General features: G+C 52.6%; 1 protein-coding gene across 1 annotated transcript; it reads left to right on the top strand.

Annotated features, from left to right (window-relative positions):
• On the top strand, positions 1-26,822 carry ADGRD2 (adhesion G protein-coupled receptor D2). Its single transcript, XM_056352892.1, has 26 exons — positions 1-732; positions 1,143-1,220; positions 1,299-1,362; positions 2,083-2,313; positions 3,021-3,674; positions 4,307-4,405; positions 4,898-4,983; positions 5,378-5,659; positions 6,967-7,078; positions 7,466-7,600; positions 7,902-8,022; positions 9,336-9,441; positions 9,694-9,749; positions 10,902-11,028; positions 11,140-11,243; positions 11,869-11,971; positions 12,609-12,762; positions 13,533-13,666; positions 14,351-14,466; positions 16,114-16,234; positions 21,377-21,418; positions 21,634-21,687; positions 22,026-22,170; positions 22,731-22,789; positions 25,367-25,397; positions 26,129-26,822. Exons 2-26 carry the CDS (start codon positions 1,173-1,175, stop codon positions 26,188-26,190), a joined length of 3,246 nt encoding a protein of 1,081 aa, XP_056208867.1. The 5' UTR covers positions 1-732; positions 1,143-1,172; the 3' UTR covers positions 26,191-26,822.

The raw sequence follows: 26,822 nt of genomic DNA, 5'->3' as shown, positions 1-26,822 counted from the left end.
GCAGGGCGCGGTGGCCCCGCGGAGCAGGCGTCGCGGTCCCTTCGGCTCCGCCGGGGCCGGCGCTGCCCAAGCCCCCGCCGGGCTCCCGCGGCCAGCGGCTGCGGGCGGAGCTCGATCCTTCCCGGCGGTTCCGGCCCGGTACCAGCCCGCGCCGCTGGCGGGCTCGCTGGCGGCTCCCCCAGGCTGCAGGCGGCCTGCGGGCCCCGAGCCCCGGCGGCCCCGCGGTGCAGACGTGCGGGACGCGGCTGGCGGGGCGCTGCCCCCCCCGGTGCCAGGCTGGCGCGGAGCCGGGCGTGCTGCTCCCTGGCGGCCTCGGAGCTGCGTTCTGCGGCTGTAAAAAGCCGCTGCTGAGCTTCGGAGAACTGCGAACGTCTTTAGAGCCCGGGCGCCGGCACGGATCTGCGGGGTCCCGCGGCAGCGCAGTGCTGGGCTGTGCGCGGGGCTGTGCGCAGGGCTGTGCGCGGGGGCTGCGCGGGGGAGCGCCCCGCCAAGCGCAGGGGCCACCCGCGGCTGGCAGCGTCGGGGCCGAGAGGCAGCTTTGGGACTTGTTTGCATTGGGGATCGCACTGCCGGTTTCCGTGTTTGTACCTTTACGTGCCCTCCTCTAGGACTTTACGAGGTGTTGCACAGCCGCAGCCAGGGCTCCCCCGGCCGGCCAGGGTGGTGCGGCGGAGCTCACCGGCTCAGCCCTGGCGTCGGAGCTGTGTGGTCGGCACTGCTCGTGGGGCCCAGGTGCGCTGGCCTCAGGGTCTGCTCTGATCCGTATTCCTGCGGGCTTTAACAGAAACGAGAAAAGATGCCAGTGATGTGACACGGTTTAACTATGCGATTTGTGATGGCTTTTTTATTTAGTTAATGCAGATAAAGAGGCTCTGCTAACTTGCCTGTCTATTAATATCTGTATATGTTTTATGATTAACCTGTATCCTGGAAACAAATGGTAAACTGAGACCTTGAGTTCTTTAAGAAGAATGGAGGATTATTTTGATAGGACGCTACCCAGGACAGGTATTTCAGAGAGCATCGTGCTCTCTTTTTTGATTCAAGACTTTGTGAGGAAAGGAGCCTTGCCTGAGAACTGACTTTGTGCAGAATGCTTCTGTCTCTGCAATGCATCTCTAATAGTATTTTGTTTATTCTAGCAAAGGGTGAAAGCTTTCCAGCTGTTCAGCATGTTTAGGAGAGACTTGAGACCTGATTCTTGGTTCTTCAGCTTTCTGGTGAGTTTTTTTATAATTTCAGGATTTGAGATGGTATTAATGCTTTAAAGGAATGTTACAACACATCCTCTCCAACAGGTCGGTAATCTGTCCAGGAGTCTCTTTGCCTTTGCAGCCCTTGCCAAGAACCAGACTTCTAAAGGTTAGTGTTTTTAGCAGCATTTCTGTATGTTTTTACAAGCAATATTTAGCACAGAGAAGCAACACATGAAAGGTGTCCAGTGGCAGAAATAAAGGTAAATAAACTTCTTCTGATGCCCTGTTTTGTGCCTGAAATTATATTTGCATAGCTGAGTATTTGCTTGGCTGATTATGAAATTACTGCCTAAAACCAGGTAAGTCCTGCTTAGCTGCTCGTCTTTGTGCCACTGTAGCTGCAAACAAAAGAGATTATTTTGTGCTTGTAACTTGCATCTGCAAATGCAGAAGCTGGTAGGAGCTGGGAAGGGGGGATAAAATGAGAAAACTTGCTTGTACATAACTGCTTTGAGCAAGCTGTCCTGAGGGCAATCCCTGGGCGTACCGCAGTGAACTTTTTCTTTGGCTGAGCTTGGCATGGTTCTGTGTCCCACCAGAGCGTGCCCAGCTCCAGCCCTAGGTCAGCAATGCAGGTTGTGAGCAGAATCACAGATATCCCTCATTCTAGGTCCAATATAGCCTGGACTTTTCTATCACACTGTACCCACTGAACATCCTGGGGGCTGGGTAGGGAAATGAGCTCCTGCCTTTGGCTCCTCCAGAGTGCACCAGACAGTATTTGTAGATGCTTGCAGATGCTGCAAGCGACTGACCCTGTAGTGTATGTGGCTCGAAAGTGGGTTGGAGAGATTTTCTGTTTCACGTTGTGTATGTCTTTCTCCAGATTTTGTTCCTGTCACAATTGAGACCTCAAGACACGTGTACGAATATGTGACCACTGCTTTGAACTGGTGGCATGCAGATAGATACTGTGAACAACGCTTTGCTCAGCTGCTTTTTGAACCCCAAGACAGTGAGCAAGCTTCCTTTAGCAAACTGCTGCAGTCCCACCATATCAGAGGTTCCATCTGGCTAAATGAAAGGGATGGTGTCCTGCACAAACCAAAATGGAGACGTGAGTATAAGTGGGCTTGGACTATTTGGAGACGTGTTCACTGGTGGATCTTTTTAATTCTGAAAAATTAATCTGACTGGAAAAGTTGCCACTCTTCTTTTTATTGTCACTGTGGCAATGCCTAGGACCTCTAGTCACAAGCTGGAGCTGGCAGCATGAACAACAGTTATCCCAGCAGTATCGGCTGGTCACTGTCAAGATTTTTTAATGAATTGCAACAGAAGGGAGTTGCAAAGGGGCTCCTCTGCTTGGTCCTCATGTACCATCTCCCTATAAAGCAGGTGTGGCTTTGCTCAGCCTCACCATTTGTGACGTGCAGGTCCTGCGGAGATGATGTTAGAGACAGGACCAGGAGAATGGGTGTTCCGCAGTGGTAAGGCACTGCATGGCAGATGCCTCAAAGGTCTTACTTGACTGTTTGCTATAGCATGGGATGCTTGGGAACATGCTGTTCCTTCCATATTCATTGTTTGCAATCCTATTTGCTAGAAAACTTAAGTTTCTGGAAATGACACTTGCTGAAATGATGCAATCTCTGTTTGCCTGCCTTCCTGATCCCCTCCAGGCATGGGGGAGTCAGAAGCCTTGCTGCGTGCTGAGCTCTTAGCTTAAGAGGCAGATGGAAATGGTGGTTTCGTCCCAGTGGAAGATGAGCAGGCTTTGGCCCATGCTTCTTCCTTTATGCTGGCTGAAATTTCTCCTTCTAGGGGACCACGTTGCACCAGTCCTGATATTTGGAGACAAAACAGACACAAAATATGTGAAGGTGCTCTCTGACTTCCCAGGACTGCCTGCTGTCACAGCCTGCGCCCACCTCCAGTGGGACACCAGGACCCAGGAGATTGCTACCATCTTCTCCTACGCTGTGCCAGCTTTTATTAACGAGTTCCAGGTCCGTGGCTTTGTCGACGAGGAAGGCTTTGTTCGATTTGCTCTCATAGTCCACGGGCACCATTCCCCATACCTGCCAGTGTTCCGTGCCGATGGACAGTGGCATCATTTTTGCGTGACCTGGCAGCAGGAAAACGGGACCTGGGCCATCTACGCCGACGGTAAAAGGAGGGCATCTGCCAGCGGTTTGTGTGCTGTGGGACCATCTTCCCCCCAGGCCATCTACGGCCAGGGGACTTTGATAATTGGGCAGGATCAAGATTCCCTGGGGGGCACCTTCAGGGAGAAGGAATCCTTCAGTGGGAACATTACTGACTTGCACATCTGGCAGAAAGTCCTCAGCGTGGAGCAGATTGAGAAAGTTCGGTCATGCTGGGTAGTAGAGCAAGACCTTGTGTTTGGGTGGAGCTCCAATGCTCTGGAGATCGAGAGCAGCGTTCAGGAGGTGACCGCACAGTTTCTTTGCCCAGGTGAGTCTCATTGCCCTCTGCTTCAGCTCCCTTCTGCAGCGGGGGCGCAGCATGCGGGGTAGTCCAAGAAGCCAGTCCCATCCATAGAGAGGGAATGTGGTGCAGTCTGTGGAGTGATGCTTCTCCTTTGGGAAGAAAAGCAGAATCACATTCAGAGCTGGGCCAGGCAGGTTACAAATCAAACTTAAAGGCACAGTCATCAATAAACCCTTGGTCACTGAAGATGCCTGCGATGACCCTAGGAAAGACAGCTGGTCAGATGTCCTTGACTAATTACAGGCTTTCTCCTCTACTGAGAGAAATGGCTTACTTGTCAGTGATGCTGTTTCCTGGGGTTTGCATGCCCGGTGCTTTGGTGTTCTGCTGGGAGGAGGGATTCGGCCTCAGCCAGGCTGGTGTGACATTACGGATACATCACGCACTCAGGACCTGGCACTGCTGCCTCCTCCGAGTTCCTTCTGGGCAAGATTTGCCCGGTCCCTGCTCTGCTCTGGCGCTGGTGCTGCTGGAGGAGCAGCTCACAGCTTTTGTGTTCAGGAGAGTTCGTGGACTGCTCGCAGGGAACGTGGTACCTGCTGGGGGTGGCACAGCTCTGGGGGATCCAGGCCGTCTGTTTGTGTGTGTTTCCACAGGGCCTGTTGAGGAATGCCGAGTTTTTGAAGTTGGCAGCAGTGGATTCAGTTACACATCTTGTTTGCAGACTTTGCCTTTTATCTGTCGCTACAGAAAGGGTACAGCATCTGTTATTTATTTATTCGTTACTTCCATGGCATTCACTCCTGGATATCCTAGCTAGGGGACGGCCAGTGAGGGGGAGGCCTCATGCCTGCTCTGCAGAGATCTCATGCAGAACCTGCTGTAGCTGTGACTTTGCTTCAGCTGCATGCACTCTGACGGGTTATTTTGCTGTTCTCCAGTTAAGCAGTGGTTGAACATGTTGCATGGCTTCTGGCTGCAAGGCTGTAGAAGTGCCTTCCCATCCAGGCATCTCCAGACTCATTGGCCAGGGGGATGTGGGGAGGAGGCAGAAAAGAAGTGTTAGTCTGTCTCTGCAGATGGGATCTTATACTAGAAATAAAATACAGCTGTGAAGTCTCCTTGTCCTGAACTGTCCTACAAACTTACCCACCATCTGAGGACCATTCCCCTGGCTTAGAGCATGGCATGTGTTAAGCACACTGCTAGACACCACAGCAATGGTTATGCTTTTGGTTTGTTCTCAGATGCATACTGGCAACTGAAAAAAGCTCAGCTGGAATCCAGCCGCTCGCTTGTTGGCCGTGTGAACACGCTTGCAGAGAGGACTGTGGTGAGTCCTGCAGCCCCAGCAGTGGCAGATGACACCAGGAGCAGGCAGGAGCCATTGGGGTGGACTTGCTGGACCTACTGGTGTCTGAGATCATTTTGCCAGCAGTTACACCTGTGGCTTTTTCTGAGATGCTGTTGGAGAGTGTGACCAATACAGCTGTAACTTGTGCTGTGATCAAACAAGCAAAGTGTTGCTTCAGGTTGACTTGTCTCACTGAGGTCGAAAGGCTGGACATGAGAGCTCAAAATGTCACGTCTCCTTCCCCTAAGGTTGCCTGGTTGGCCAGGCAGGTGGCCTCACAGCAGCGAGGGCATGCAGGGCATTGCCAGGGCATAGCTGATGATCACACAGAATCAGGGTTCTGCACTGAACTAAAACGTTTTTTCCTTGGCAGATTCCTGAGAATATCTTCACAAGTGATGTCCAAGACATGAACCTCTCTGTTGCTCTTGGTGCTCTTGATCTCTTGGCAACTGTTCTGAGGGAAGGAGAGACACCCATGCTGGAGTCGTCTGATCTCCTTGCAGTGCTTCAATTACTAAAGCAAGTTTCTGATGTGGAAGTCCAGGAGGGAGAGGAGCTGGAGATGCTGGAGCAGTTGGGCCAGTATTACGTGGAAGTGACTGAGTTAATCCTGAAAGAGCAGAATATTGAAACGTGGTCATCAGTCAGCCAGGTAACGGTCACCAGCGGTCTGGTCGCTGCATGCCGCATCTGTTCATCTTGTGTGTGTGCAGCTCCTTGGCCAGGTGTATGGCAGCAGGCTGAGCACCTGTCCTTGCATGGTCACATGCAGCCTTTCTGCCTGTCTTATGGAGCTTGTGAAAGTGCTGCAAGCATGGGCATGGAGCCGCTGCCAGCTCAGGTAAGGACCAGCTGCCTTACTGTTGCCTCATTTGTTGGAGGTGCAAAAAAGTTCTCCTGCAAACAGGCTCAGTCAGGCGGTGCCTGCCTTGCAAACCCTTCCGATGGCTTTCTCAGCTCTCTTCAAGCCACTCCACTTTGTCAGCCTGATTACTCACAGTTTGCAGATTCCCGGTACATTGTAGATTCCGTGCTCCCATATCCTGCTGTCTCTGGCAGGGCAGTGCCCTTCACTTCATAGTTTGTTGTATTTTCAGTGGGTGGGCTGCCAAGGAGCTATCTGTCATCAGCCCCCATGCTGTTCACAACACTGTCAGGCTTTGTGTGAGGGATTGCCATCATCCCACCCCAGTTAGGATTTTCTCCATTAGCTTCTTCCCGTCTCACATGGGTCTTTTGTGTCTGTTGTATGGTCTGCACTCCCCACCTGTCTCTGGGAAATGTGTGACAGTGTCTGGCCTGGCCAGCGCTCCAGGAACCAAGCCAGGGACTCAAGAGACAAAAGGATGCTGAATAGTTCAGAGTTTACCTCATCGCTTAGAGTTGCTTAGGTCTCCGTGGCCACAATTACTCACAGCTTCTCGATAGTGGCAGAAACCCAGCTGTGGCCCTGTGTAGCTGGTGCAGCAGATATCTCTGCTGAAGAAGAAAGGGTTTGAGTGCATGTACGGCAGGGGTGGCGCTTGTGCTGCCCAACACACCCAGGACCTTGAGTAATGGGGCCAGTCACCAGCTACCCTTCCAGAAGTGGAGTCTGTTTCTGGGTGAAACCTTTTCCAGGAAGAGAGGATGGTTGTTCCACAGCTTTGCAACAATCAGGAGTCAGGTCTAAAAATCTACTTTCTTTCCAGAGGCTTATTTAGTTGTTTATACCCATGCTGTTTTAATGGCTTTTTATAAAGACCAGCAGGTTTCCCTCATTGCCAATCTTGTCTCCCTGCTGAAGGAATCAGGAACATCCTTTAGTGAAGAAATCAGAGAAAAGCAAAGCAAAAGCCTTGAGTCCCAGCTTCTCTTTTTCTGCCAAGGACCAAGCATTGAAGAAAACTCTTGTGAGCTGTGGGAAGTGTGAGCTGGCAGCGCAGGTGCTGATTTTCATTGCTCTCTCTGTGTCTGCAGGTTATCAGCGGGCCCATGGCTGTTGTTGAGCTCTGCGACAGAGTGGTGTCACACTTAGCCCCACTGCTGACTGCAGGGAGGACAAAGATCACGATCCAGCATGGGAACGTTGGTGAGTGGCACCAGCAGAGCCAGGGGAGGGCAGCTCACTGGGACCCAGCTTAGTCATGCCATCTGGTTCCCAGACCAATTCCACTCCTGGCACCTCTCCCCCTCTGGCTCATCTCTTGTTAACCCTACAGCCTTCTCCCTGTTTCCTCCATGCAGAAATCTCACAGTGTGGGGGCACCTCTCACGCCATGCATTGTAAGAGGACTGTAAGAAACCTTTGGGTGCAGGAGACAAACTGAGCCCACGTGGTTTGCACTGAAAGGGATCTGCTGCTGCTGCTGCTGTGGATCTTGGCTGGGCTTACAATGTCCTTGTGGTACTTTGCTGGAGTGGGAGCTCTGGCGGAAAGCTGAACCCTGGTTCAGTGCCTGGTTTTCTCGCTCCACAGGGATGGAGGTCAGGAAGCTGGAGCTGAGCAGGCAGGAGATGAGCAGTGAGGCGTACCTGGTCCAGAGCCCTGAGAAGGGCAGGCACGACCTCATTGAAGTTCCTGCAGAAGAAATGCAAAGACTGAAAGCCAGAGGTGGGTTATGATGCCTGCACTTCCCTGGGTCTACCCTTGGCACTTCTGCAGCATCTTCCTTGATGGCCAAACTGCTTCCCCTGCACACATGCAGTCTGGAGAAGTGTGCGGAAGAGATACCCTTGATGAAAGGGAGGTGGGCCATGGGGGACAGATTATCTACAGCCCCTCTGCAGACACAGCTCGGAGCTGTGGGTGCCCTGGGGGTATCCCACCAGATTAGGGCAGCGGTGCTGAAGCACAGACTGGTCAGAGCTGCCCTGGCTGCTTGCTCCCATCTCTCAGTGCTCTATCCCTCCAGGTCTTCGCAGAGTCATGGTGAAAAACATGTGGTTTGGCTACGGCTCCCTGCAGCGCTGCCTGTCCAGTGCGGGCAGCGGCGCTGTCTTCCAGGACATGGCTGCTTCTGATGGAGAACAGAAGTGAGTGAAACAGAAGCCCTGCACCCCAGGGCTGCCCTCTTAGTGCCACGGCACTATTCATTTTTAAGTCTGCATTGAGTCTCTTGGTGCCTTTATTTTGGGGTCACCTCCACCCTGCTCCATCCCATCCCATTTGTCCTTGTCCCTGCTTTCTCCAGTACACATGTGGAGACCGGGCAGTGGAGAGGGGCTCCCGAGGCAGTGTTTGCAGAGGCAGAGGCCCCTGGCACTGGCAGAGCTCCCCCCTGAGCTGTGCGGCAGGGCTGCCTGTGTGCTTGTGTCCACAGTAGCGTGGCCAGCAGGACCAGGGCAGTGACCATCCCACTGTACTTAGCACTGGTGGGGTTGCATCTCAAATTCTGGGTTCAGTTTTGGGGCCCTCACTACAGGAAAGACCTTGAGGTGCTGGAGCGTATCCAGAGACGGGCAACAGAGCTGGGGAAGGGGCTGGAGCACAAGCCTTATGAGGAACAGCTGAGGGCACTGGGGGTTCAGCCTGGAGAGGAGGGGGCTCAGGGGGGCCTTATCACTCCCTACAGCTGCCTGACAGGGGCTGTAGGCGAGGGGGGTCGGTGTCTTCTCCCAGGTAACGGCCTCAGGTTGTGCTAGGGGAGGTTTAGGTTGGATATAAGGGAAAATTTCTTCACGGGAAGGATTGTCAAGCACTGGAACAGGCTGTCCAGGGAGGTGGTGGAGTCGCCGTCGCTGGAGGTGTTTAAAAAACATGTAGATGTGGCGCTTGGGGACATGGTTTAGTGGTGGGCTTGGCAGTGCGGGGCTAACGGTTGGGCATGATCGGCAAGGTCTTTTCCAGCCTAAATGATTGTATAATTCTGTGCACCGCGGTGCCTGTTCTGCGAGCCTCGGGCTCCCCGGGGGCTCCCTGCCCTGCTGGGCGGGCTGGGGGCAGCTGCAGGCCCCCGGCTGGGGCGGGTCCCGCTGCAGAGGGGCTGGGGCTGGGGCCGGGCCCTGCCGCTCCCCAGGGAGCGCTGAACACTAGGGGGGGATGGCAGCCCGCGCATCCCAGCCACCGGCTCAGCCCGGCCTCCGGCTGCGCCGCGGTGCTGCTCCGCTGCCCAGCACCTGGGACCCCCGGTGCCGGGGCTGTACGGTCCCCTCCTGCGGTTACAGGGGCAGTGGCGGTGTTTGCTGTGAGCCGGCAACCTGAGGGGCTGTCAGCCCTGCGCCCGGGCCTTTTGCTGCTGGCACTGAAACACTCTAAAAGTGGCTCCGCATCTCGCCAGCTGCCTTGTACACTTTCTGAGCACGGCTGGTGTTTCCCGTGCCCGTCAGCAGCACGCTTTCCCTGACAGGTACCTGCGCACCGCGGTGGGCACTGCCGTGATCTCGTCCGCTCTGCTCAGCGACTTCCAGGAGATCAGCACGTCTGTGCGCTACCGCCTGCAGCACCGTGCCCAGGTACCCTGTGCAGGGGCTGTGTGTCCCAGCGGCATCCCCTGCCAGCAGCATCCCACAGCCTGACCCGGCACCTTGGCACGGGGCCCCAGAGCTCTTGCGCTTCAGGGTGTCCCATGCCCAGGTCTCTCATCTTGTCCCGTTTCCCTGTCCTGTGCTGACTGACCTTGTTGCAGCCTAGTGGGTGAACTGCATCAGTCCGCGTACAGAACGTGCATGGCTCTGTAATCTCTTCTTCTCCCTCTCTGTCTGCAGGACCTGCCCAATAAGCTGGTGGGGCCCATCTGTGCCTTCTGGAACTTCAGCCTCAGGTGCCTTGTTTTCAGTTCGGGTCCCCAGATTTATGAGCTTTTATTTCCACTGGAAAATCAAACATAACAATATAAATGTGACGGTAAGAATAGGGATCTGTAATTCTCTGCTTGCTTTGCGTGCTGGCATCCTCTATCTGCTGGCACAGAGCGCTCTCCTGGGAAGGTTTCCTTTGGAAAAAAGTCACTCACAAGCAAGTGACCTTTAATGAGGTACATATAACTAAAATGGAAAGCCCTAGTTAATGATGATTGTTGCCTGCAACAAAGAAGGGTTGGTCCAAGATATATAGCCCAAAAGACATGCAGGACTCCCAGCCTCATAAATACTGCTTGGCATTGCGATGTGTTTTTGCTGAATGTCACCACAGTGAGAGCACCGAGACTGATATATTATGGATTGGTAATTAAGTCATTCAAGTGCAAAAAAACTCCTTAGAGTCCCAGTCTTGTAACAGACATGAATCAGTTTGGGGAAGGTGGGAAGTGGGTGTTTTTGGAAGCAGCTGGTTACTACACAAACAGCTCCACTAGCCTTGCTCTGAATCTGATCTTCCCTTGGTCCTGGGGCAGGCTCAGAGGGGCAGTGCTGCCAGTGAGGGCAGAGCTGACCTGCTGCAGCCTTGGTCCCTGCACAGGGAATTCAGATCTGGAGCTTTACTGGCCACCGTTTACTGGAGGCTTACCGGCAGTGGAGGGCAGCTGGCCGGCTGGGGACAGGCTGTCTTGCCCTGGAGATCAAGGGTCAGGTGGAACTGTGCAGGGTGCATGGCAGGCCAAGCTGAGGGAGAAGATTTGATGTGCCTGGTCCAGTGATGCTCTGAGAGAATGTGCTGTGAGGGAGCTCTTCCCCGAGCCATGCAGTGTCTGAGTCCTGTTTAAAGCAGTGATGGCTGAACTGTGCTTTTTGATGCACACGTTGACACTAGACCTATTTTCTTGTGCATGCCTGATGGGTAAGGCAAATCTGCTGAGATTTGAGGATGAGCCAAAGGGAAGTCCATGTGAAGACATGTCTCTGGTATCCTCTTCTTCCTTCTTTCAACTCTGCTTCTTCTGGGAGAATGAAATTCCCTTAACACCTTGGCTTTCTGTTGAAGTGGATGGTAATTTCTATGTGTTTTCTCTGGGTTTTTTTTTGCCACCTGTTAGCCCAGATGCTGGTGGGATGTGGTCCACAGCTGGCTGCTCTGTGGTGACATCTCTCCCAGACTCCACTGCCTGTTTTTGCAACCATACCACGAATTTTGCTGTCCTGCTGCAGGTGTACGAGATGCAGGTAAGTGAGGAACCTTTCTCTGCAGCTCTGTGGGGTGGACGCCAAAACTGCGAGCAGCCTGCAGTTAATTTGTGGGGGTTTGTGTCTTCTGTTGTTTCATGACTGGAGCAGAGGACCACCAAGGAGGAGCTCACACTGCAGACCTTGACTTTTATTGGATGTGGCGTTTCCTTCTGTGCCTTGATAGTTACCTTCATTTTATTCTTGGCAGTTGGGTAAGAAAAGTCCAGGAACTTGTAGCTTTCTCTGTATTTTTTGTTTGATATTTTGCTTCAGAAGAAGTATACAAACAAGATGTCCTCAGTCAGTGTGGGGTGATGCAGGAGAGGCTGGGGAGCTGCACTGGTGGTTGGTAGCAGAGGGGAGGGAGTTTGTCCTTGCCTAGGGAGGGGGACTGGAGATGCTTGTATGAGCTGTGCACACACCTGAGTGTCCGTGGAAATATTTTTATCAATGACTAATAATGTTTACCACAAAAACTGCTCTGCTAGAGTTAATTTTTATAAATCAAATGGAGCAAAACCTGTTTCTTCAGTTGCCAACCCTTCTGCATTACTTGGCAAGTAGAGAGATCTGCCTTGTGAGCATGGCCATGTTCCTCCTGCTTCTCGCTGCCTGTTCCTTGGAGCACTGGGCAAGGCCTGAGCAGCTGTACCCAAGCAGATCCCCAGCGCCAAGTGCTTGCACAGCAGGGCAGTCCCCTGCCTCCTTCTGTCGTCTTTGCAGTAAGCAGCAGAGCTCACAGGCCACCCAGGCAGGTCTGCGCTCAGCCAGGACTAGAGGGGACATGTACACCCTTTCTTTTGGCTGCAGCTGAGCGCTTCCTCTCTCCTTCCTCAGTGTCCCCAAGAGTGAACGAACAACCGTGCACCAGAACCTGATCTTTGCGTTAGCGGCAGCAGAAGCTCTGCTCATGTTCAGTGAGTTGGCCAAGACCAACCAGGTAAACCCACCAGAAAGTGTCCCGCCTGGTCAGCCAGTGGGCCCAGGCCCGCTCAAGCATTATTGTCAGAGCAAACAGAACAGAAGCGTAATCCCTTTTGTTAATGTTTCATTAATTACCTGTAACTTGCATCTAGGAAAGAATTGTGTCTCCATGTTTGGAGATACACACATATGCATTGAGCAATCTGTCAGGAAAATTCACCTTTTTTTTTTTTTTTTCTGACAGTTTGTGTCTGACAAAAAAATCTTTCAGGAAATTAAGCAGTTATAAAACAGCAACGTATAGTTCTGTTGTCCCTTCCTGTGTCCTTTTCCACATCCCATGGCTGGAGCAAGCAGCTCAGGGATGAGAGACCTGCAAGCAAGGCCAAGAACTGCAGGAAAAGCTGCTATCAGTTCCCTCTTCTGTGGTGTGAGATGGTCACACAGATGAAACAAGTGTGAGCTGCAGCAGTTGCACTCTTCATGTGTTACAATTTTAAGAACTCTTCCTGGTGCTTGTGGATGTTTACATACATTTCTACACATTCTGCAGCACAGTTTGTAGGTTGCTCTCTTCCTCCTGACCACACACACTCGGAAGCTCTCAGAGGACGATGACTCCTGACGCAGCATGTGATCTCTCTCCTCCCCAGGTGGTGTGTTTCACCGTCACTGCCTGCCTTCATCTCTTCTTCATGGCAGCCTTTTCATGGATGCTGGTAGAGGGGCTTCTCCTGTGGAGCAAAGTGGTAGCAGTCAACATGAGTGAAGACAGGAGGATGAAATTCTACTACGTGACAGGCTGGGGTATCTACAGACTCCTCTGCATTGGGCACTCAGAAAAATGTGTCAATTTTTTGTCTAGCATGAGTTTCAACAGGAGAGATTCCCAAATGTTTGGTTTGATGCAATACAAGAGCCGGGTGCCACTGCCCTGCAGAGGCTTTCTTACCTTTATGTGTCAAATTGCCAGTCTCAGAATATAAAAGGCATTTCTGTTATTTTTCTAAACCCAAGAGTTCGAAGGAGGAGGAAGTTTATGGTAACTGCTTGTTCTTGGAGAGCATTACTACTGTCTGATAGTAATTCAAATATAAATATGTTCCTGGCTGAGCACCCTTTATTCTGAGCGAGCCCTTTAGGGACGTAGAATTCATTTGAATGAGCTGAGTTCCATACCAAAGAGGAGCCTCTTTAGGTCAGTGCTCCTTGCAAAACACGCACCTAGTTGGACATTGGACAACAGGTTCAAATATTTTGGATTGGTTTATGTCTTTGATTGTCTATTTTGTTAAAAAAGCAATCTGAGGAGTAAATTGCTTTGATCAGGACTCAGGACTTGGAATGCTTTATACCTAGGAGAATGATGCTGACAGGGTATAAATCTCGTCTTGCAGAGCTGGGACAGATTTAAGCTGCAGTAAATTGATGTTGCTCATGGGGTTTCAGAGGCTAAGCTGGCTCACGCTGGAGCGTGTCTGGCTCTGGGGGTTTTGAAGCAATTGTCTAGAGCACAGCTGACCCACATGGGTCATCTCTGCTTTTCCTGGGGTTTAATCTGGGGTTTTTTTCTGCAGGGCTTCCAGTCGTTATCGTGGGTGTGACCCTCGCAACTTCCTTTAACAAGTATGTGGCAGACAACCACTGCTGGCTGAACGTCCAGACCAACGTCATCTGGGCCTTTGTTGGCCCTGTTCTCTTCATCCTGGCCGTAAGTGCCAAAACCTGCTGGGAAGGTGTGATTTCTTCCTGTCTGGTTTTAGGACAGCATTGCAGAGTCAGGGGTGTCAGCACTCCTGTAGCGAAGGTGCTTGCTCGCAGGGCTTATTGTGCCTGCTACTTTTATTTATAGGAAAATTTTTGTTATGCTTTATATATACTTTCACAACACAAATAAATCTCTTTAACCAAAGCAGCTTTTTGTCAGAAAAAAAGTGCTTTCAGAAAATTTTGCTGACCAGTTGTTGTATTCACTGTTGAATTAGGAAATGTAGATAGGTGTGTGGGTTGACTGTGACGTTGTCTTAACTAAAGGTCTGATTTTAATATGGGAACATCTATGTCCTTGAAGTAGTATCAGGTTCATTATACAACAGCAGGGTAGCAGACAAAGGTGCAATGTTTAAGGGGTCCAGAATAGACACTTCACAGGGAAGACATTCTGTAGGAGAAGTTTTGAGATAAGTTTTCTAGATTTCATACATGTGGATAATGTGTATGTGGCTATGAAGCACATACATGTGGCTATGAGGTATTTTATTCACTGCTTGCTCAAAAGTGAAACATTTCTCCCCAAGTTCTGACACTCAGTTATTGAGTTCCCGGTAGAAAAGTGTCATCCCCCCCAGGCTGAGATTACAGAAGGTTCCTGGGTCCAACAGCTCTTCTCTGGCAGGTGAACACCTTTGTGCTGTTCCGGGTGGTGGTGGTGACTGTGTCCAGTGCTCGCAGGAGGTCAAAGATGCTGACGCCCAACAGCAGCCTGGAGAACCAGATTGGAATACAGATATGGTGAGCGGGGAAGGGGCTGGTTTTCCCAGCCGTGGCTACCCAGGGTATAAAACGGTGGAATTACTGTTAAACTGAGAGTCTTTGCCTTGGTGAAGTGGAAGACCATGAGTTGGGGGAGTGAGGGCAGAAAGGATTTTCTCCTCTGGGGTAACTGCATCACCCAAAGGTAGTCTCTCTGCTCTGATGTTGGTGCCGCTGAGAAGCCCAGCCAGCACTTTCAGCCTGCGGAACCCGGTGCTGGACTCATCTGCGCTCACACTCCTAAACCTCAGCGCTTTGGGATGGGAGTCCCTTGGCAGTGACTGCTGAAATCAAAGCTGCCCTGGGCCCATTGGCATGACCAGGAGCATCACTCTGGGTCTGGGGATAGCCAGTGTGAGTGTCCCCATCGTCTGCATTGGTGACAGCGTGTGGGAGCTCAGGTCATACTGGCGAGCTGTCTGCCCTTTTGCTAACGTCAGCCCACTGTGCTGCTGAGCAGCTTGGGCAGGTGTCCTGAAAACATCACCACAGGGAAGTGAGGTAGCAGCTTGGGGTGTTCCAAGGAACCCAGAGACCCAGCTGGGTGCCCAGTTTCCATGGAATTTTATACAGCTCCTCTCCACTTAGCAGAACGTTGCCGTTCGAGGGGACTGTAACTGAACATGTCTCACACCCGTCCCATGCTTAGCACTGTGTATGCCCCACAGGAGGATGCCAGCTGTGGAGACTGCAGGGGGTTTGGCTATTTGCAATTATAAAAAGCATTTTATATATGATTTTGGGACTTGGTGGATTGAAAGTAATGCTGGTGGGGATTTACATACATGGGGAAAGAGGCAACGTGGACTTCTGTAATCAGTCAATATAGAGAGACCTCTAAAAAACTGCTGCTTGAGTCATTACTTTATCATGCTCTGTGAATCTTTATTGTTGTTAGCTGGCGCCAAATACCCCTGCTAGACACGCATTGTTCCCCTGTATCATAAATAATTTTTCCCAAATTTACAGAAGCACAAAGATAGGGCATTGCTGGAGGGCAAGGTGACATCCGTATGCTAATAAAACAAATGCATTAGCCCTCCTTGTAGCAGCAACTGGGGGGAAAATAGCTGTTTTCTCATGGCTAATGACGTCAAAGGGCTCCATTCTTGCTAACACTTAGTGATAAATGAAGAGCAGGGCTAGCATGCGGGGGGCTGAGAGGTGAAATGTTTGCTTTTTCCCCTCTGAACTAATTTTGTTTGCAAAGGAATTTGTTCCATAGCTACCATCTTGGGTGCCTCTTGGTGGACACATATCTGAAAGGCACTTGCTGGGGGAGGAGAGCTGTCTCTGGCATGAAGACAAGGAAAATTTCTTCTAACCTGCAAGACAGAGGCCAGGGTGCGCCTAAACCTGTGGAGCTCTTTCAGGACAGAGCCACTCAGTGCTCCGTAACCTAGGGTGGATGCCGCAGGCAGACCACGGCGATACCCCGAGCAGGGTTTGCAGAGCCAGGAAGGACACTGGGCAGGCTGGGGCTCTTTTCCAGGACACCCTGGGCTCAGGGATGTGGGGCACGACAGAGACCCCAGTGGAGGGCTGGTGGCTCGGAGGTGGGTGCCAGTGCATAGCACTTCAGCTCTGAAATGCACCCAGGTAACCCTGAGCCCTTCTTCCCGACAGGGCCACGGCCAAGCCCATCCTGGTGCTGCTGCCTGTGCTGGGGCTGACCTGGGTCTGCGGGGTCCTTGTCCACCTCAGCATCATTTGGGCCTACATCTTCATTGTGCTGAACTCCCTCCAGGTGAGTCCTGTGCCAGGCAGATCCTCACGTCACAGCCCAGCAGGTACCTGCCGTTCTTTGTGCTTCGGTGTACTCTACCCCCCGAGTAGTCAGGGGTGTTTGGCAGCTCTGAAGCCCAGCCCAGCTTTCCCAAGCCACTGTGCTGTTTTGTCTGAGGAAACTACGTTCATGCTCCCAGTGTGTGAAATGCAGCTCTGGAGACCTTGTTCATCTCACGGTCCTTCAGCACCAGTCTCTGGAGTGTCCTCCTGGTGTCACAGCTTTCCACTTCAAATCTTGTTCCTCATGTTGTTAGATTTTCAGACATCAGTGTGGTTTCAAAATGCCACTTACAAACTGATGTGCTTGTAGGGAACTTCATTAGAGTGTTGATTTGGTCATTTAATGGATAATTAAAGTGGTGACTGTGCAGTTTAATGGGGCAGACATCCCACCTGCTATTTGCATCAGTGAAACGAGCCTCATCCCTACAGGGCAGGGATGGGCCACGTGTGCCAGCATCGCTGTTAGAGCAGGGCTGTTCGTGGAAAGCGTCTCAAAGGTCACGTCCAGCCATAGCGTGCCTGATTGCTGCTTAGATGGTTTGTGTTCCAGGATGAGTATTTTCCATCTGGTTCATGTTCAGACATTCTTAGAGGTTGTGGCCCAAGAATTGTACCAGCAGAATCACCTTCTCTTTGCCTGGAGGTCAGCTGTATTGCAGGGAGACAAGAGAAGAATAATTACAAATCAAGGACTGAAAATCTTTACCCATAAAGTCCTTATTATCTGCAGCTGTGCAGCTGCTCTCCAGGGATGCTCCTGGTACCCACTGAGAGCTGCACTGGACTCTGATGGGATGCAGGACCATTAGGTGGAACAAGTGGCAATGTGGGCTGGCGATCAGAGCCTTGCACAGGGAGGCTGGAAATGTGTGTGCTGTTTGTAGCTCTGAGTTTGAAGACCTTGGATGAGTCATGTAGTCTTCTTCAGGTGCTTCATTCCTCTCTAGGTAGCATCAATTGGCTCCATTTTTAAGGCTACTTGCCTGTGTTGCAGTCCTCCAGGGCCGTGGCTCTGACTACTGTACTTCAGAGTCATGTTTAATAGGGATCTCTGTAGGGCAGAGAGTAACCCTGATGTGTAAAGAAATACTTAGTATTTGCTTCTACATTTACTGATTTCATGGAAAGAGTTTTAAGAATTAGTTAATTGTAACTAGCCTGTATGTGGTTAAGAGACCAAAGCAAACTGTGTTAGTCACAGCAGCCAGGAGCGCTCAGTTCTGCACCGAGCTAGGACTGTTCCCAGGACCTCAGGATATCTGAAACTCAGGGACACGTGGTGACAAAAAGTCTCTGAACATGTGCTTACCACCTGGGACTCAAAGCATCAGCCGCTTCTTGGCAGCAGCTTTCCAAACCCTACAGCAAGCAGCTGTAGATGGAGCTAGAGACGCACTGCCCACCAGTGTCGAAGGGTCCCGAGGCAGGGGCTGGGGGCAGGGGTCCCTGCGCAGGGGCCAGGCATGGGCCCAGTCCGGCCCCTGCGGCTGGGGCTGCACCAGCACAAGTGGCGCTGGAGGCACCCACACCTCCAGCCCTGTCCCTGAGCGCCGGCTGTCCACAGAGGTACTTTTCGGAGCCCCTTGCCCAGTGCTCGAGGACAAATCCTGCTCCAGGGGATCCAAGTCAAGAGAGCAGCTAGGTTCTATGCTCCAAACCATTGGAATCCAAAGAGGTCACCACCCCCATCTCCCTTTTTTCTTTGGATTCAATAAAAATTGGCTCCTGCTGTAGCTTTCACTTACGGAGCAGCAGAGTTCGCGGTGTTTCCCTCTGGCACACTTGGCCGGTTTTGTGTAGCACTGGCCCAGCTCTCCAAGGGCGAAGTGCAGGCGTTATCACCACGTGCACAAGATGCTGGTTGCTCCAGGGATGTGCTGCCTGTGGCTGGCGCTGGTCTAGCGGCCGGGTGCTGCTCACACGCATCCATTGTCTCGCTGTTGGGCATGTTCCAAGGCCAGACAAGGACCACTTCTCCAAGAAGATGGAGATGTCCAAGGACATCTCTGCTATTAGGGACATCAGAAGGGTGGCAGGAGGCCTGTCCTAACTGTAACTAAATATAGCATCAGTTCTCCTTGCCTCCTCGTGCCATGCTTAGGTTACTGAGCAGAAGAGAACTCCAGGCTCAGTGCTGTGAAGAGATGAGGTAAGCAGAGCTGATAACAGCACCAGCATTTTTTCATTCACAGAGAAAAAGGCATTTCTCAGCTTGGGTGAAATCCATCAATATTAGCAGAGAGGCAGATCAGAGCACAGTGTCCCAGCACCAGCCTGGCAGCCTTCCTCTGCCTTGCTTCAGTGTTCCTGTGTTAAAAACATGAGCATGTACATGACACCGGAGGGGTCCTGCTGAGGATCTCAGGCTTGGATAGCCTTCAGGAGAGCTACTTCCACAAGGACTCAGGGCTGCTTTTTCCTCTGCCACCCGGCACTGGCAAGGGAAATCTCACAAGTAGTTCCCTGGTTCAGTGACTGCTGATACCCTTGGCCATGGCCCAGCCATGTCAGTGCCCAGCCTGCAGCCTCCGTGGCTCGCTCAGCCCTTGGTCCATCGTGATGCCAGCAGAGGGGCTGTGGGATGCTGGCTGTCGTAACAGGGATGCTGGGCATATGGGCTTTTTGAGAGACGAGGAATAGTACCTGACATGAACAAATGTGTCCTCTGGATGATACACCTCCTGAGGCTCTCTCTCACAAACGATGACAATGTCCACCTTGGGTGAGATAGGAGCTGAGGTGTTTGCTGGTTCAGGATTTGTTTTCCTCCCTTGCTTTCTAAGTTATTGCTGCTTTCGGTTTAGTTCTTTCTCCTCAAGATCAGTAGGAGCCGTGGCTGTTGTGTGGACAGACAGCCCAGGGTTTGTCCATGAATATGCCGTGCTTGTTTGCCTCTGTCCCTTTGTTACCAAGTTCTTACCCCAGCAGAGAAATGCTGGTGGGAAGCTGTGGAGTTGAGAGGAAGCAGGGATAGAGCCATCCCATCTCAGCCGCTTTGCTGGCTGTCTTATGGATCACCTTGGAATGTCCTTTGGGCCAGCGTGCTCCTTCATGCGCGGGTCTTGTGCAGGGAAGTTTTGCCGCTGTGGTGGTTGTTGTTTGACTGCTTTCTGTTTATCTGCGGAAACTGAAGCCTGTCTTCAAGGTTACTCTGTGCGTCGACACCAAACATGACAACTCCTGCTGCAGCCAGGCAGCACAGGAATTCAGCCGAGTGACTGAAAAGCAACAGAGAGCGGTGCTGCACCGGAGGCAGCTGCCTCGCAGGTTGGCGAGCAGGCAGCAGCACCGTCCCTCCGGCCGATCGTTCTGCAGGTAGCAGCACCCACACCCTGCCGAGCACCCAGTGCTGGCCGGAGGTGCCTGCTGTTGAGAAACAACGTAGGTGAATGTGAACTTGTAGAGCTGGAGGGATGGTCCTGAGGCTGGAGGGGTGGTCCTGAGGCTGGCTCAGGGCAGGGACTTGCAGAGCCACTTGCCCATCTCCAGTGAGAGAGGAGCAGGAGGGGGCGTTGCTCCCAGCAGGGGTGTGTGGGGTGCAGCAGGACCTGGGTGCTGGACAGACGGACACCAGGCAGGAGCATCCATCCTGCTCTGTGGGTCCCAGCATGTGCTGTGCTCTCGTCTGTGGCCACACAGCACTTGCTCCACTGTGAGCAGGGAGCTGCAGGGGACAGGGCATTGCAGGACCTGCTGGGAGAACTTGGGGCGCAGGCAGGAGCACGGGCAGGAGCGCATGCAGGAACGCAAGCAGGAGCACAGGCAGGAGCATGGGCAGGAGCGCAGGCAGGAGTGTGAGCAGGAGTAGGATCCTCCAGAGCCACAGCTCTGCTTCCGCCCGCGCTGCAGCTGGGCCTCCTCTCCTTCCTTGCTCTCCTTCCAGCCGACCTCGCCGTTCCCCCCTCCCCACTCTCATCCAGAATGATTATTTCAAGGAAGACCTGCCTTGGCAGCCTGACCAGAAATCTGGTCTGGGGGAGTGACCAGCATTGCTGGCTGAAGGACAGGTCATGGCACGGTGCCAGGGTACTGCTACCATAACGCCTGCCAAGAGCTCGCAGATGAAGAGCAAGGCTCATTGAAGACAAGATGGATTACTTTTCTTGCTGCAGCTGATTTATCTAGCTGCGATAACAAACACCCCACAGATATAACATAAATCTGGTGGGCCAGATAGGACTGCCTTAAGGCCAGAATCGTTGGTCTGGAGCTGTAATTAGCCCCAGGCTGTGGCCTCCAGGCAATGCTAGCTCCGGCCCTGCCCCAGGCACTTTCCTGGAGCACATTCTGCACTGGCCCCAAGCACACAGTTGTGGGCGAGCACTTAGTTGTGGCAGAGCCTGTCATTGCTCACTGGTCCCTGGTGTGTGCAAGCAACAGCACCGGTTCGGCAAGCAGGGAGAGAGTGGCCAAGGCTGTGCTGCCGGAGCCCCGGCACGCCAGCGTGAAGGTTTGTCCAGGCTGGGGCTGAGCAAAACCCCTGGGTCAGTACCGCACTGAATTTGGGTCAGAGGGTCCCATTAATGCTGTGGTCTGTCACTGCATGGGACAGAGGACCTGTTCCTGGCTTCATGCTGCTCTTTATCTGCGGGAGGCTGGCAAAAGCCCCCCTGGGGCCAGTGGTCAGTGGGAAGGGAGGTCTGCTTCCCAGATTTCAATTCCCCTAGCAATTAATTCCTGATGCTTTCTGTTTATCTGATGGCTTCTTCTTCTGAGATCTGAGGGAGGTGTTTCCTGGGGGATTTTGCATGCATGAGTGAATGGGAGTACGGGAGAGCTTCAGGCTCGGGAAGCTGAGTGCCCTGCGAGGGATGCCTGCTCCCCACAATTGAAATGGAGTGAGAGTAGAAGGAGGAGGGACTGAGGCAGGGACCATCTCTCCTTTGGACTCTCTGTGAAGAGCCTGGTCTCAAGTGTGATTGTAAGGAAGGTCCTTCCTGCCCAGCTGTCCCTGGCTGTGCCGTGCCCACCACCTGTGCCTCTCCCTTGCAGCCCAGTCCTCACCCATGCTGGTGCTCATCAAATTCATTTCCTCCCATGTGAAGTAGCACAAACCAGCTGTACATCTCTAACCCTTCCTGTGCTCTCTCCTTTTCAGGGCCTGTACATATTCCTTGTCTATGCAGTCTATAACAGCGAGGTAAGAGGTGCCCCTGGCTGGGGCTCAGTCACTCATCACGGCAACTGTTTTATTAGCAGTCAAGGGGGCAGCTGGGGTTGTAGTAGTTGCGACAGCCAGCATAGCCCCAACCATGCTTCTGGAGCAGCAGTTGCTTGGTCTCCATGACTTGTTGGAGGATCTTGTGTTCTGCTAGAGCTGCTGCAGCCCTCTCTAATGTCCTTGCTCTGCTCCAGGTGAGGAATGCCATCCAGAGGATGAAGGACAAGAAGAAAGCACTCTCGTTCACAGTAAGTTGCAAGGAAACCCTGCTGCCCGCTTCATTTATCATGCAGCCACCAGAGGAGGGCCCTAGGCGTACATCTGCTCTGCTTTGAGGAGATGATGTTGGAAAGAAGTCTTAGTTTTCTATTTTTTTCGTCTCCCTTCTTTACAGTCCTGTTGGACAACGCAGACCCAAAGCCAATCTACTCTGGCTAGATAGCAGCCTGCAGTACCAGGGTGGGATGGGAGTCAAAGTGCCAGGGGCCACAGTGCAGATCAAATCGATCTTTAAAGTTGGACCTGGGTCTAGCAAAGACTCATGTTGCAGTTTTCACTGTCCCATGTCTCTACCCTGTCATTACAGAACTGCTCTCATCCCATCAACTACTTATCAAGTCCAAGAAACACGACCTCCTGGGAGACAGGGAAACCGAGTCCTTCTGCAGCTGAGAGTGCCTTGTCGAGCCCTGTGCAGAAAGACACTCCAGTGAAGAACATCACCAACAAAGGTAAAGAGGGTTGTCGTTGCTGTTGGCCCGGGCTGTGTGCTGAGAACACAGTAAAATGTTATTCCCAAGGCTTGAATTGTAGTGCAAGTTCACTTGGCACTGCATTAGCTCATTTGCACACTGAGCCTCTGTGAGCACTTGGGGTCTGGTGCTGCAAGTGTAGCACAGAATGAAGGGTTCCCAGGGAAGGCAGGGACTTCTGTGGATCTCAGAGGGGTCAAGTTCATGCCCGCAGGCTAGATGGGCGTGGGCATGGGGGTCTCATCACTGTATTATGCAGCATTGCATTCTTCAGAGGCAAGAATCCATGTTTGTGTCTTAAAATGCATTTTGTGGAGGAGGGGAGGCAAAGGTGGCAGAAGGAAACAGGGGGGTTAGCTTTGGGGAAAAAAGGTGTTGCGTGCTCCTACTAGTTTGTGGGTGCCATTATGCAGATAGCCTGTTGGGTCTCTTCGCTTCAGTGGGAGATACTTAGGGGACACAAAGCACCGAGTTCGTGGTAAAGCATGAATATTTCTACTCTCTAGTCTCCAAACTCATTGTGCTGCATCACCTCCTAGGAAATTTTGGAGCCAAAATTCCGATGGGGATTTCATCAATTATGTCACCCGAGAGACCGGTATGTAATGTCTTCTGTTATTCTTCCACCTTCACCCATGCACAGAGCACAGTAGTTGTGTAGGAATGGCATTGGTGTCTGATGGTTCCAGTGAGGGGCTGGGACTCGAGGCAGCTGGTAACGTTACCAGCTCTGGCACAAATTCAGTGTTTTACGTTGTGCAAGTCCCAGAAGCTGCCTGACTCATGCACCCTGCACCCAGACTGAGGGTAATGCCGATCCCCCGTGCCCCAGTGCATTACAGAAGCTGCAGAGCATTGGTGAGGGACCAGGCAGGTGTTAGCACAGCACCCACGCTCTCCTCCTCAGGGCCAGTCCAGACATGCCACCTGCCTGTCAAAACCAAGGTCTTGATACACATCCTGAAGACTCTGGTTTATTAAAATACCTACTCATTATTAGCAATGTACTGGTTTAAGTCATTTAAGTCATTTGAGATGCATGCTTGCATGCCCGCAGTGGCCACTCCTGGTAATCAGGCCAGATGCAATGAAGCATTTGCTGCTCTGCCGGAGCAGAGGATGGAGAGCGCGGTGGGCTGGCAGGCAGGAGCTCTGGCCGGTGACCTGCCTCAGCTCTGCAGTGTGGGCAGGGCATATCTCAGGAGGCAATTGCCTGAGCAGGGGCTGGCCCGGGCAGGGGCAGGTAGCAGAGGGCACCGGGGCAGAGCACGTGTTCTGCAGGTACGAGAAGGTGAGGCCCCAGAATGGCCAGTTTCCAAGGCAAGAGCTCACCCCTGAGCTGATGGGGAACCAGCCCCGCTGCCGTGCCGGGAGGGTGATTGTAGCCAGGGCACGCATGAACAGAAGGAGCCAGTGCATTTAAGGGAGTAAAGCACCGAGTGGAGGTTGGCACAGACCAAGGCAGGACATTCCCCCATGACAGCACATTCAAACTGGGGCAGGGACTTGCTGTCCCTGCAGTGGGCAAAGTGCGCCTGTCCGGGGAGGGCAGGCTGGGTTGTGCTGCCTGCCAGAGTGTGATGTACAGCTCAGCGAGGTATGGCCTAAAGCAGGGAACAATTTAAATTTGACTACTCTGATACCGCTTCCATCTCCCACTATTGAAATGATCATCAGTCCTTGTGCACTTGACATACAAGTGCTGTAATTTCCTCAGAATAAAATCCAACACTACTTTCATGTGAGTCTCTCACTGAAGGATCTCTCTCTCCCTCTCTAATATTTATCCTTTGAAAACCTGTGTCACATAGACAGCTCTTATTTATCCAATAGATAATACTTCTATAGCTGGCATATCATTTTGAAGCCACTCAATAAAATCCATATTTGTATCTCTCATGATTTATACTGTGGTTAGTGCCATTCCTCCCCTCCTGCTGAACGCCGGCTGGGATTCATTCGCAGGTGATGCTTTCCTCAGCCAGCCAGGTGCTGGCTGTGTGAACTGGGACCAGGGCTAAGCTCCTGGCACCAGGTATGAGACGTGGGCCAAGGGGATTAGCCCAGGGGCCCAAGTTTCCTAAGGCCGGGAGCCTTGGGAGGCAGCAGATCTAAATGCCAAGGCCGTGGCATTTCCTACCAGGCAAAGACAGAAAGCACTTTCCTCCATGTGAGGGTCACCAAGGACTGTGCTGTATCGTTGTTGCTTAAACATAAACATTGCATTTTTAATGTATTTGTTTCCTTTCTAAGTAAGGTGGATGCAGCAAAAGGTGCAGCTGATGCCAGGGCCTGCCTGGGGAGGGGGGGCACAGCCCCCTGCCCACGCACATCTGTGGGGCAGCAGCACTGCTCCCAGCACTCACCTGGTGCCGGCATGAGAGCGGCGGTGCTGAGCCCCATCCTCACGGCGAGGGGGCTGGCGCAGCTGTGCCGGGGCTGGTGCTACCCACCCCCCCAAGAGCTGCTGCTTTCTGCGGTTGTATAAGTCCGCGCTGTTTTTCCTGCTCCCTGGCTAAATGAGTCACGGCACTCGCTGGAGGAGCGGTGAATTAAGAATGTCACTGGCAGCTGCACAATAGTTTGGATGAAGAGAAGATGCTACTTAAAAACGTTTGAAAACACTTAAAATGACAAAACACTGCGTGAGTGGAGATATAAACACAGACGAGATGTTCTTTGTATTTCAGCTTTTTCAAATGTTGTTTGGTGATATTTATTGCTGTTGGGCTGGGAGCAGGAATTTCACACCTCACAGAGCATTAAGCATCACTTAAGCACAGGGTCCAGGCTTGTGTGTGCTCTTTCCACCACAGCACGGGGGGTGGGGGAGAAAGTTCTCCCTCCACTTTTCATGGATTTTCCTGTGGTTCCCACCACAGTGTCCAGCCCACTGGGTCCCCCCAGGGCTCGGGGGTCCCTGTAGAGGGCATGAGGTTGGGGGTGCTGCTGGGAGGTGCAGCTGTGTCCGGGGACACTGCAAGGTGCCCGTCCCTCGGGGACTGGGTGAAGGCTCCAGTCCCCAGCCTGCGCGGTGGCTCCGTGGCACGGAGCGTGCGGGGCAGCAGTGGGGTGCTGGGGACCCCCGCCTGGCCCCGGGCAGCATGGCAGGGGTGCCAGCAGCGAAGCAGTCAGGCCTCTACCTTCTGCTAACAAACCTTCTCCCCTCTTTCAGGCTGTAGAGCTGACAGCATTCAAGTCCTCAGGTAACATTTGCCTACATCATGTTCTTTATTTTTTGTTGCTGCTGCTACTGGTTTCTGTGGTTGCGTGGTGGAGCGCTGCCCAGAGGGCAGGTGGTTTTTGCTCAGGCTTCATTTTATTTCCAAACTGCCCTGGTGGGTGCAGTCCTGGCCAGGCTGTTGGGAGCTCCGTGTTCCCCTGCACAGATGAGGGAGAGGGAGGGTATGGAGCCCCAGCAGCTCTGCTGGTGCTGTCAGTGCTGCCTGTGCTGCCTCTCCCTGGCAGTACTGGTGGCTCAGGCAAGGGTGCCTGTCTTGGGGCACCCACCTGGTTTCTCCCCATGTCTCCACACCTTTCTTGCTGCCTGTCCGTGCCTGCAGCTTGCTGCACACCAGTTCCCTGGGCCCCTGCACAGCAGTGGAGCTGCAGGTCGCAGGTGGCAGGCAGCAGAGGGGCGGTGGGTACCTGCAGATATCTGTGCTGAGCTCTCTGCCTGCTCACCCCAGCACGGCCGGTCCTCAAGGCACAGCAGGGACCAGCACCTCTCCCTGCTTGGCAGGCCCTGGGCTGATTTCAGGGGTGGCAGCAGCTCTTCGCAGCCACAGGGTATTTAAAACGCGCAGGTGCTGCAGAAGGTGCTGGTGGGTGGTAGGAGTGCCTTGCTCCCAGCGAAGGGAAGCCAGGGAAGGTGGGGTGTTGAGGCAGCACTGGATTTATGAGCTTAAAAGCAGCCATTTAGTTTCTTCTGTTTCAGGTTGTAGAAAGGCCAATGTCACCGTGGAGGTGGGTAGAATTAAAACCAGAAATCCCTCCTAAGCCCCAGACCTCTGCTCACAGCAGTGCTGGGGAGAGGCCAGCCAGCCAGAGCTCCCTGCTCCCTCCCCAGCTTCCCTGCCTGGCTTTGGGCAAGTCACCAGCTCCTCCGGGTACGGGTGCAGCATATTTCACTTTATTTTTTTACCAACTGCTGCCAATTACTCTCGGCACTCTCAGTACAGTCTCTGGATGGGGTCACTCAAGCAGACAGTGCAGTGAAGAAGCACCAGGAATGGATTGATACTATTTTTTCTGCATTGTTACATTTTCTTTTGTCAAAAGAAGCAGTGCATTAGCAGGTTTCTGATTTTGCTCCACATTAAGTGTCTAAGCAGGGCATGCTTAGACTATTTTCGAGACGATGCCACCCAGAAGCATTGCAGCTTTCTTCCCCACACTGGACACATGAGCAAGGCAGAAACGGTGGCATCCAGGAGTAGATGTGCTGCGGCATTTCAGGTGTAGGAGTGGGGTCTCAGAGACAGCAAGACCTACACCCAGCACGTGCATTTGTGCTCTGTCCCCCCGCCCCACTCTCACCCTCACCTGCTCCTGCATATTTCAATCTAGCCACATGTGTAATTAAACTCCAGCTGTGCAAAGAGGCGGGTTGTTTAGTTTGGTTTTGTTTT

Source organism: Falco biarmicus, chromosome 9, assembly GCF_023638135.1.
Source record: "Falco biarmicus isolate bFalBia1 chromosome 9, bFalBia1.pri, whole genome shotgun sequence".
Taxonomy (NCBI): Eukaryota; Metazoa; Chordata; class Aves; order Falconiformes; family Falconidae; genus Falco; species Falco biarmicus.
Note: the sequence above shows the minus strand (reverse complement) of the source record. Positions and strands in the feature narration are given on the sequence as shown.

Coding starts and splice junctions, on each gene's coding strand:
- ADGRD2 (XM_056352892.1), top strand. CDS start 1,173: ATGTTTAGGAGAGACTTGAGACCTGATTCTTGGTTCTTCAGCTTTCTG. Junction 8,023..9,335: donor GCTTCTGATGGAGAACAGAA/GTGAGTGAAACA, acceptor TTTCCCTGACAG/GTACCTGCGCACCGCGGTGG. Junction 11,972..12,608: donor AGTTGGCCAAGACCAACCAG/GTAAACCCACCA, acceptor TCTCCTCCCCAG/GTGGTGTGTTTCACCGTCAC.